The 11,576-nt window shown below is 38.5% G+C and overlaps 2 protein-coding genes across 2 annotated transcripts; both read right to left on the bottom strand.

Annotated features, from left to right (window-relative positions):
• Window positions 1-374: 374 nt before the first annotated feature.
• BDR25DRAFT_243428 (amino acid permease) lies at window positions 375-2,150 on the bottom strand (the record flags this gene model as incomplete). The annotated part of the gene is made up of 4 exons (XM_033685820.1): window positions 375-546; window positions 601-1,713; window positions 1,768-1,855; window positions 1,946-2,150. 4 exons carry the CDS (start codon window positions 2,148-2,150, stop codon window positions 375-377), a joined length of 1,578 nt encoding a protein of 525 aa, XP_033540975.1.
• Window positions 2,151-2,244: 94 nt separating this feature from the next.
• Window positions 2,245-2,821, bottom strand: BDR25DRAFT_362064 (uncharacterized protein; the record flags this gene model as incomplete). Its single annotated transcript, XM_033696533.1, has 4 exons — window positions 2,245-2,384; window positions 2,421-2,444; window positions 2,497-2,564; window positions 2,598-2,821. The coding sequence occupies 4 exons, from the start codon at window positions 2,819-2,821 to the stop codon at window positions 2,245-2,247; spliced, it is 456 nt and encodes a 151-aa protein (XP_033540974.1).
• Window positions 2,822-11,576: the final 8,755 nt, after the last annotated feature.

The raw sequence follows: 11,576 nt of genomic DNA, 5'->3' as shown, positions 1-11,576 counted from the left end.
TAGTATAGTAGGGAAAGTCGTATAGTACCGGCTTGGCAGGCAGGGCGCCTACCTTATTACTACTATAGCATATTACTTTAAAAGTGTTATGTTTTATTTAAAAGCCTAGAGTTTAAGCTATATCTAACTTTTTTTAGCGTATCGAAATAGCGTTGTTAGGAATGCATTAGTGTAGAAAGAGTAATTTAGTAGAGTCTTAGTAAAAGTAAGCAACTTAGGCGTGTATGCAACTTGCCTATGGTGTACTTTAACTATTATTACTATAACAGGTACATTTTGCGAATTCTATATACTACACTCTACTAAAAGCATGCAAGCGATAGTTTCGTAACACCGGCCACGCTTCAACTAACTGTAAACTTATTACTCAACTCTTAATAAATTTCGGCTTGACCCTCAAGTTCTTTAATAACTTGGCCGATCATAGCATGCTTAGCATTGACTTTTGGTCCTTTAAACCACTTGTGGGCATCAACAGCGAACCAGAGTAAGGCAACTAACATCGGAGCCCCGTACACAAGAGACGTCCAATTCATATTGGAAGAGCTAGCAATCAAGTCAATAACTCCTCTGTATACGATAGGATTTCGAGGCACTTACTTGAGACTACCTCCTGTATTGGTAGGTAAACACAATATCGGAACCATTAATGCGACAAATCCAACAGCAGCAACTCCGACCGGCTTGCCAAAGTGTCCAAGATGCCAAGGGCCCCTTCGGAATCTACTGCCGACAACAAAAACTCTCAAAGAGATGGGGATCGCGAATGCAACAAAGCAAGCAATGGCGCCGACGGAGAAGATAGCTAGAACGGTCACCTGACCAGCAAATATGAGACAGCAAAGCAAGACGCCAACGAGACAGTTGAACCATACCGCATTTACCGGTGTCTTTGTGACTTTGTTTACCTTTGCCCAGTATTTCGACATGGGAAAGCAGCCGTCACGGGCGTAGGCGTACGTGACTCGAGATGCCGCAACCATGCAGCCTTGACCCATGGAGAACCCAGCTATTATAGTCAATGCGAGAGCAGCAAGTCCCGTCTTCATCGGTAGAACCTGGAGCAAGTAAGTCGCCCACGGCTGGCCAAGATCAGACTCGAAGACCGCTTCAATATCGATGACTGTGTACGCAACCACAACTTGCAAGACCCAGCCAAACATGCCGCCGATTGCAGACGTCAAAACAATGGCACGCGGAGAGGCGACATCAGCAACGGCGCATTCCTCGCTCAGATGAAATGGCGCATCGAAGCCCGACATCGCCCACATTGCGCCAGTGAAACTCATCAAAATAGCGATACCATTAGGGAAGTCCGTACCATTTTCGATATCGCTCCAAACTTGATGAGTAGGTCTGAATTTGGGATCTGTTACGGCAGCCGTAGGTATGAGAATGATGACAACGATAACTGCCACCATGTTGAAACTGGAGCCCAAGGAATTGAAGACGGCGATCCATTTGGTTGGCATGCTGCTGAGGCAACTTTGGACAATCATGAGGAACGTGGCGAGGAGGAATAGCTGGTAGTTCTTTGATTCGAAATTTGGATCGGCAATCGAGAGGACCGCGAGAATCATTGCTGCCACGGCATAGTTGACCGAAGGCGCGGCTGTGACTTGTCCGATCCAACTGGACCAGCCAGTCGCCCATGCTGCAACAGGACCCCAGCCTGGGGGAGCAAGAACGGCCGACGCATAATAGAGACCACCACTATGGAAAAGAGCGTTAGATTATGCTATGATAGATGGCGACTGTAATTCTGACCTTGTTGGCATCGATGAGCAGAGTTCGGCTAAACTTAGGGCGACGCATTGAATGAAGACCATGGCAATTATCCATCCCCAGATCATGCCTAAAATAGGGATGGTGTCAGCTCCATGTTTTCTATCAACTCGTCGAGTATACTATTTGATGATGATGATGAAGATGAAGACCAACGCACCCGCGGTTCCAGCGGAGCCCATGCCATAGAACAAAGTCGACGCGAAGCTTGGAAGCAACCCCAAAACGGCGAAGCTAACACAGAAGGCGCTCCATAGACTGAATTCTCTTTTGAATTCTTGCTTGTAACCCAAGGACAAGAGGACCTTCTCATCGTGGTTAACCGGCAACTCGTCTTCAGTGCGCTGTTGTAGAACCGGTTCCATCGTGGATCATGTCAATTCAGCCGTTTTGACGCTCGGAGTTTACAACGCACAGCAGGCTAGTGGGATACAGCGATGGGGATTTGAAAATGGTTCGTTAGTATGGAGGGTGTTCGGTGGACAAGGGGTGCTGGAAGTTACGGTATATAGAGGATCTAGAGAATATAGGAAACGGGGCGCCCAATGATGAAGCCATCACATGTTTATACTGGAGAGCCGCAAGGCAAGCGAGGAGATCTATCCCCTCACCCTATGTGGGGGAATCAGCCTCACCGCGAGACACACGTGTCAACGTAACTCAGCCTCCGGATAACATCTGCGGCTCTAGAACCACTCATATCTTAGTAACGCAAAGGAGCTTGAATATATTGAATCCAGCTAATAGCTGGAGAAGATTTGATCAAAGCCACCGGCGCGCTTCATATTCAGCTCCTCAAAAAAAGCGTCAACATCCCTATTTTGCAGTGTAGGCGGTGCGGGCTCTTGCGGTCATAATGCTCCATACTCGGATCCATCGATCCTAACATATTTAGGGTATTGAGGCTCTTGTTTGCGCAGGTACAGTGCGTAGATCTGGTGTTTTCACCAATCTCGTGTTTAGATTCAGATGTGACCGGGGCACTGTTGCAACTGGAGACGAAGGCCGTTTTCAGAGACGCACTCGGTACTGGCATGGCGACAAAATGGGCGAGTAGTGTCAAGTCACTCAGGCTTTGTTAACGGCTAAAATATTCGGCTTTGATAGGAACGGGAGTTGCCGGGAGGTAGTAAAATCCAGAGCCATGACGACAGGAGTATTCAAGCCTACTCTTCCTGGCAGAGGCACTCGGTGAGTTCCGTAGGCGCCGTGGATATCAATAGCTCTCTCATGAGCGGGTTCGTAGCGCGAGCCACCGGACAGACATAATTTGCATGGAGAAAGCTCGATTTGTATAAAGCTGCACGGATATAGCCTACAAACCCGCTCATTGGAGGGGCATGTAGGATTCATTGAGTCGTTTCGAGATTTTTGGTTAGGGTAGAGCGGATCAAGCCGTGCGGAATTTGTTTTCCGCGGTCTGGATCTGGTGGTAGGCTCAATTCTTTATTAATACGGTGGGGGTGACTCAGGGCAGATATATCGAAGCCCCAATCAACTTGATCCGGCGACCGCCCTTAAGCCACAAGCGACACGGGCGTGCTTGTTCCAAGGCATCAATTAATCGTATGACTTGAGTTTCTCAGCCGCACCCAAAAGCTTTCTGCTGTTGGGTGCCCCGTACTCCGTAACATGATTGCATCTACTTTGTATTATCCTCGCGACGGACGATGGATCCGCGATCGACGGACCCGGCGGCATCATCTCTCCTCTTTTACTCGAACATTGCAAAAGCGATAAAGGATGTGACTGAAAGATATAATGCAGCACCGACAACATCATCCATCAGTGCTGAATCCCTAGCCATTAGCGGTGCATTGATGGACATCCAGTTACTGCTCACCCAACCTCATGCCCTCTTCTCACGTGTCATTTCACGGAGCCAGCTTGCCGAAGCTTTAAAGAGCGCGCAGAATTGCTGCTACTTTACGACTTCTAGGTTGGAGGAAGAAGTGGGGAAATGTGTGCGAAATCAAGCAAGCACGGGAAAAAGCCCTCGCACCTGGAGCATGACGCATTCATGCGACGAAGTACTGATAAAAGGACTTCTGCAGCAAACTCAGAGGCAGTTAATGGATGTCACCTTGCTGATTGCGGCAGCACAAAGGTAATAGAAATCTCCAGGTCTCAAGCTTCGTACGCTTGAAGCAACGCTGATAACATTTAGAAATTCTACTGTGGAAGTTCGGCAGCTCCTCCAAAATGACACTTTTCTTGGCCACTTCGACAGAAGGGATTCAATAAATGCCCCGAGTTCCAGTCAGCCTGGTGCATACGGTCAACCTCATTGGGAACAACTTTACGCTGACACGAAGTCCATATATACTCAAACCTCCGAAGGTGTATCTGTCTACAACTTTCGCACGGGTCAGGGTGAACCATATAGTGAACTTGATTGTGACACCGTGTCGGTGATATCCAAGTCGCAGTTCGCACCATCACTATCTGACAAAACCAAGAAGGTACCACGTGCACACATGGGATCCATATTTTTCAAACTTTTTAAATCCAACACCGAGTTACACCGTGCCGCCAAGAAAGGAGACGCGAAGAAGATAAAGGCGCTCTTAGATTTGGGCGTGGATGTCAACTACGAGGGTTCGTCCGGATGTACAGCGCTGCACCTGGCAACCGACTGCGGTCACGAAACAGTAGTTCGAGTGCTTCTGGACAATGGTGCAGATCCTTCGGTAAAGTCGAGTGAGGGACGAACTCCGCTACATAGTGCAGCCCGCACCGGTCACACGGCAGTTGTACAGCTGCTACTGGAGAAAGGTGTTGATGTCCATGTCAAGGATCCCTCCGGATCCACTCCGCTTCATATAGCAGCTTACAACGGGCAAGAGTCGGTGGTCCAGATTTTGCTCAAGAAACACCGCGTCGTCGAGGTACGTGGACCTTCTGGATTTACTGCACTGCATGTTGCGGCTTTCAACGGACAATCGGCTGTAGTACGTCAGCTAGTTGAAATGGGGGCAGACCTCGAAGCACGAAGTGACACGGGGCGGACAGCGCTACAGCTGGCAGCGGAAAAAGGGCACGAGGCTGTGGTGCGACACCTGTTGCAGCATGGAGCCAACGTTATGACGAAGGACAGTATGGGACGGACGGCACTACAGGGCGCGGTCTCAAACCAGCACGGAGTGGTGGCACAACTGCTATTGGACAACGTAGTAGTACCAGAGGCCCGCTCGCACCGACCACTCCAACGAGGTTCTGGGTCAGGAACATTATATGGATTAAATGCAGTCAATCCAGACCCCAATATAGCAAAGTCGAATGCGCCTGATCCTCCCACATGGCCGCAACAGGTCTCGAATGTACCGATATATGAGCTTCCCGGTTCATCGTTTCAGTTGGCGGAGTTGCCGACACGTGATATCAACGTAGGGCTGAGGACCCCGACGTCAACAACCCAGCGGGCCGCCCTGCTACCACACCAAAGAAGATCAGGAGCAAGGTGATGGTGGAGCTTGAATCTGTCCCTACAATTATATTATTTAAGCATAGGAGAACCATAGGAGACGGCTTTAAGATGGGAGTATACAAAGAGCTTTAGACATGTTGAATTAGGTTTACTTTAAATTAATTTGTTTAATCTAAAGCTAAGCTTTTATATAAAATATATGTTATTTAAAAGCGTAAAAGACTACATTATGCTAAAGTACGCGAAGATAGCTTTAGAAGACACAGCAGAGTTTAAGAGAACTATATAGAGTTCTAATATAAGTGTCTGTGTCTATAGCGTGCTGTCTAATAACGCTAGAGGTTCTTTATACCCTGTGAAGCTTAAGTTAAAGCTAGAGTATAATAAATATATTAACATAGTTAAGTCTAACAAGATGTTAGAAGTACTGTGTTACAACTACTAGTTGGGCTAGAGGAACATGCCGAGCCTCTAACCCTACAGAAGAAGGATGGACCGACGCTGGTAGAGGCACAGCCAACGGGGAGTACGTGATAACTTAGGCATGTATAGTGCAATTGCTATTCTAAGCATGTAATTGCTATAATCGCTCTCTTATATAGTAATTACAGCAAAAACTAGCAATTATCATAATTGCTAGTAAGAATATAGTCTTGTTCTTCTACTAACGTACACTACAGGCGAGTCGCTTACACACCTAAGTTACTTACTTTTACTAAGACTCTACTACAATACTTTTCTTACACTAATGCATTTCTAACAACGCTACTTAGACATGCTAAAAGAATGTTAGATATAGCTTACCGTTTGCAGTAGTCACACAATAGTCAGGTGCGTCGTCATCATGATCGGATGCGTCGGATGCGTCGTCACCATAGTCGCATGCATCTCACCATAGTATATTGCTAAGACTCACCTACTTATTCGCATATATATAGACTCCTACAAAGGACTCCTCTGGCAATGAATTTAATCTAGTTCCTTATGCCTCTAGTGCTCTACATAGCTTCACACTTACACTTTAGGCTTTTAAATAAAACATAACACTCTTAAAGCAACATGCTGCAGCTATGTACAGAGTCTCTTAAAAATAATAAATAACTAACACACTAGACAGCTTTTATATGCTAACTCTATAGCTAACCTATAAAGGCTAGGTAATAATAAAGAGCAGGTAATTATTAAGCACATAGTTAAGCTATATGCGCAAGAATTTTCCTCTTAGCTAGTAGCTGTAGCTAATATAGCTAATTCTTTACACGCTAAGCGTAATTTACACTATGTTAGCATAAAGTAGCTTAGTATGTTTATAAAGTGTTATCTAAAGCTAAAAGTAAAGTTTAAGTATAGTTATAACTATAAAAAAGCATTTTATAAGAATTCTAAAGTAATTTAAAGCTAGTTTAACCTTATAAAGAAGATTAAAGCTAAGTATAGCATCTAGAATAACAACATATATAACTTTAATAAGATAGGCTTTATAATAGGCTAAATATCTACTAACTATACTTATACTTAAAACTTTATATTAAGCTTTAAATAACACTTTATAAATATACTAAGATAGTTTACGCTAACATAGCCTAGATTATGCCTAGCGTATAAAAGATTAGCTATATTAGCTATAGCTACTACCTAAGAGAAAAATCCTTACATATATAGCTTAAGTATATAATTAATAATTACCTACTCTTTATTATTACTTAGCCTTTATAAGTTAGCTGTAGAATTAGCTTATAATAGTTTTTTAGTATGTTAGTTATTTATTATTTTTTAAGAAACTTTATATATAGCTACAGCATGTTGCTTTAAAAGTATTATATTTTATTTAAAAGCTTAAAGTGTAAGCTGTATCTAACATTCTTTTAGCACATTTAAAAAGTGTTGTTAGAAATGCATTAGTATAAAAAAAGTAGTTTAGTAAAGTTTTAGTAAAAGTAATTAACTTAGGTGTGTAAGTAACTCGCCTGTAGTGTACGTTAGTGTATGTTATAAAATAATTTCCTGCAAGGTTTTTAAAGTGTGAAATAACAGCGTACTCTAAGCAAGCTTTGCTTTTATAGATTATTTCTAAACTGCTGTAGTATTTTAAAAAGCCTAAAGCTAATTAGTTATATTACTTTTTCTACTATATGCTTTCTTTACTAACTTTCTCCTTTTTACTCTACTTTCTACTAGATTATATAAAGAACTATACGCTTCTGTTACTCTATTATAAGAAAAAGAAGTATTATATAACCTGTGACGTCGCGTACCGCGTCACATGCTCTGCGACTCAAGCTCCCTCGCTTGCACAACGAGTAGCGCCTCAGCTGAGGGCATACATGTATATTTAAACTCGCAGAGCAGCTCCTCTGCTCCTTAGTTTAATCTAGTTGAGTTACACCACCTCTTGGTTGTAGCTTGAGCATGCCGACACATGTATATTTAAACTCGCAGAGCAGCTCTTCTGCTCATTAGTTTAATCTAGTTGAGTTACACTACTTCTTGCTTGTAGCTTCAGCATGCTAACTGTAACATAACCTTTTTACTCTATCTTTTCTTTTTACACCCTTTACTTCCCTAAGACTTTTTTACTATTAAAAAACTCCTAGTAACGTACTTTACAAGCAAGTTGCTTATACACCTAAGTTACTTACTTTTCCTAAGACTCTACTAAACTACTTTTCTTACACTAATGCATTCCTAACAACACTACTTAGACGCGCTAAAAAAAATATTAGATATAGTGTTAAATAGGCTCTAACAGCTAGCTGCTTGTAGTATAAGCACTTAAGTAGCAAGAGTAAGAGTAGTGTATAGTGTGCACAGCGTACAAGGTAGGTAAAGTAAGAGCAACATGTTTCTAGTTCTATTACTTTTATCTTTTCTCTATACAGAGGAAAAAGGGGATATCTAGATGTTTACGCACAGAGGTTTACACATAAGCATTATGTAACATAGATATGTGATTCTGCTTGTGCGCAATTGCTTATATCTAGGCTGCAACACTGCTGCTATGTATAAACACTAGCAACTTTTCTTTTTATTTAAAGAGTTACCTTCTATACACGTTACCTCCTTTCTGTCTGTATAAGTCTATTTAATTATATTCTACTTTTACTTTACCTTATTTATTAAAACTTGCCTTAGTAATGCTGTGTGTTAGAATAGGCTAGTTATACTATATAAATAGCTTTTTTTTTTTTATCTTTTACTTTCTAAGCTCTGCTATATAATCCCCTAGCTCTTTTCTTTTTTTATACAGTGCTAGCAGTAACAGATCCTTATAATAAGAAAAATAAGTGCATATAATATAAAAAAAATAAAAAATAAAAAAAAATAAGTGTCTGTACACAGCAGCAGCGTCACAGTCTAGATACAAGCGATCGCGCACGAGCAGGACTACGTATCTCTATCACATGATGCTTGTGCGCGAACCTCTGTGCGTAAACATCTAGATATCCCCCTTTTCCTCTATATAGAGAAAAGACAAGAGCAATAAAACTAGAAATATGTTGCCCTTACTTTACCTACTTTGTACGCTGTGCACACTATACACTACTCTTACTTTTACTACTTAAGTGCTTATACTATAAGTAGCTAGCTGTTAGAGCTTATTTAACACTAATTAGTAGTTAATTTAATTAACTATAAATTAGCAAGAGTAATAATAAAGTACCTACACTTTATAAAGTACTTTATTTTATTACTTATCTTTTAGAAAGAGTAATAGTAGAGTACTTACGCTTTATAAGGTACTTTATTTAGTTACCTATCTTTTAAAATAGCAGATTAATTCTTTGCATTGTACAGCAAGCTCTGCTACTATACAAAGTAAAGAGGAGATAGTGTAAAACACACACTAAAGCTACTAAAGCTGCACAACCTAGTAGCTAGATAATAGCACATTAATTCTTTACATTGCACAGCAAGCTCTGCTACTGTACAAAGTAAAGAGGAGATAGTATAAGGCGCACACTAAAGCTATTAAAGCTGCACAACCTAGCAGCTAGATAACAGCAGTACCTGCGTAATCTACTAGAAAAGTAATTAACTATACTATTATAATAAAATCTTATTAGCAACTAACAACTCTATGTAATAATAAAAAGAATAAGGAATAATTTCTATTATATAAATAACTTATAAAAGACATAGGGATATTAGAGGTAATACTACAAAATAAGACTAGCCTAGAGTACTAGAATAACAAGATTAACATGTTAAAAGCTCTAATAAGCCTATAAACTTAATTATATATAAGTTATATAATTACTAATTTATATATAATAACTTAGAAGGGCGCTACTTTTCTAAGTGCATATATAAAAGATTTTAAAAAATAAACACTATAAGACTTCTTAGCACTTAGCTATACATTTAAAAAGGAGCTTATATAAGTGCTAGAGGACAAGAGAATTACACTATAGCTAGGCACTAAAGGTACCTAAGCCTAGAAGCTGTATAATATAGCATAAAAAAAAGTAATTACACTAAAAAGGCTTTATATATAACTCTTATTACTATATAAGGCTCTGCACAGAAGCAGACTAAACATAATGCTGCTATTAACACTAAATATACTAGCATTACCTGCTTTTACACCTTAGCTAGCACTACACTAATTACTGTACAAACAATACATGCCACCCTACCTAACGCCTACTCCACACCCTTAATTGTACACACCACTGCCTGCAGTAGTGTATGCACTACTAATACCACCTGCACAATCTATACTACATTATAACCTGTACAAACTTCTACTCTAAAAAGAAACTGCTAAAGAAAAACTCTTAGTAAATAAAATTATATAATTTTAAAAAGCATAAAAAAAAATAATAACTATATAAGTTAACTATATAATATTTTTATAAATAAAATAAAGATTTTTATTAATTTATGTTAATAGCTAGATATCTAGAAAACTTAGTACATAAACATCTTTCTAAATATCCTAAAAAGTTAGGCAAATATGTACTATATATACAACATAAGCCCTAGACATAACTAGAAGCATTTATACAACACTTTAAGTAGTTACTTTAACACTAATGTAAACTATAGCTAGTACTAGACAGACTAGACAATAATAACTTTTACATAATGCTAATAAAAAAACTTTAATAAAAGTTTACATAAAGTTCTTAAAATAATAATTAATAAGCTTACACTTATATAAAAGGCACTAAAAATAAAATTTTAAAAAGATGTTTTACTGCACACTACTATTATATAAGCTTGTTAAGAATAACTAGAACTAGAACATGCTATGTTTACTATTAAGCCTTTATGCAAAGCCTTATTTAGCAACTTATAAGCATTACTTTAAGTTACTATAGATTAAAAAGTAAACTAATACCTCTAAAAACTGCCTAATATATACTATATAAACTACTAATATAACTTTATATAATAAGAGTCTACATAATAAGAAAAAAGCTTCTCTTTATATAGAAAAAAATAACATAAAAGATCTTTATCTAGGTTTAGGCTATAATTTAGAGACAACTATATATAGATAAAAAAGTGCTTTGTCTGCTATAAAAAAAGATGTTAGTTATTAAACTACTTTTATAATAACTATACATAAGTAAAGAACTAGTATGTTGCCTTATATAAAAATTTCTATAATAACACTTTATTATATAAAGCTATTACTTTGTACATCTAAAACTTTAAAAGTTACTCTAAAAAAAAAAATAATTTACATAATATAAAGAAAATAAAATAGGAGAGTAAAAATACTAAAAAAGCTATTAACTACTTTACCTTTACTACTTATTTACACTATGTAACAAGAGAGGACATCTACAGCATTAAACCTAAGAAATATGCTAAGCAGTTTATTCTTAATAACTAATACTGTACAGTATACTAAGGTAAACTATAAAACATAGGCGCAGTAAAGATCTCTACTATTAGTAAGTCTTAACTTAAGGTGTACATATAAAAAAACTTATGTATAGAAATTAATTAAACACCTAGCTAAATAAATATTAGCTTTAAAAGCTAGACACTAAAAAGATTAATTAGTACTATATAAATCTAGAACTTAATTAGCCTAGTTATATACTACATCTTAGAAACTCTAACACTATTTCTGCTATTACTAGTAAATGCTAACTAACTTAGGGTATACTTTAATAACATTTTAAATGTTATTATATGTAAAGACAAAACTACTATACTTATTATATAAAAATAAAGACACTTTTTTTTTAATATTAGTAAAAAAAAATTTATATCTTTTTTTACTAAATTAAAACTCTACTGCTTTTACTGCTAATTTAGACACCCCTGCATAAAAAGACTTTAAAAGATGCTAACTAGCGCTAGCTATAACATTAATGCTGTAGTGCTAGAAGAGATTAAGAAGTTC

Source organism: Lindgomyces ingoldianus (genome assembly GCF_010093535.1).
Source record: "Lindgomyces ingoldianus strain ATCC 200398 unplaced genomic scaffold BDR25scaffold_49, whole genome shotgun sequence".
In the NCBI taxonomy this organism is placed as follows: domain Eukaryota; kingdom Fungi; phylum Ascomycota; class Dothideomycetes; order Pleosporales; family Lindgomycetaceae; genus Lindgomyces; species Lindgomyces ingoldianus.
This window is presented reverse-complemented; position numbering and strand designations above follow the sequence as displayed.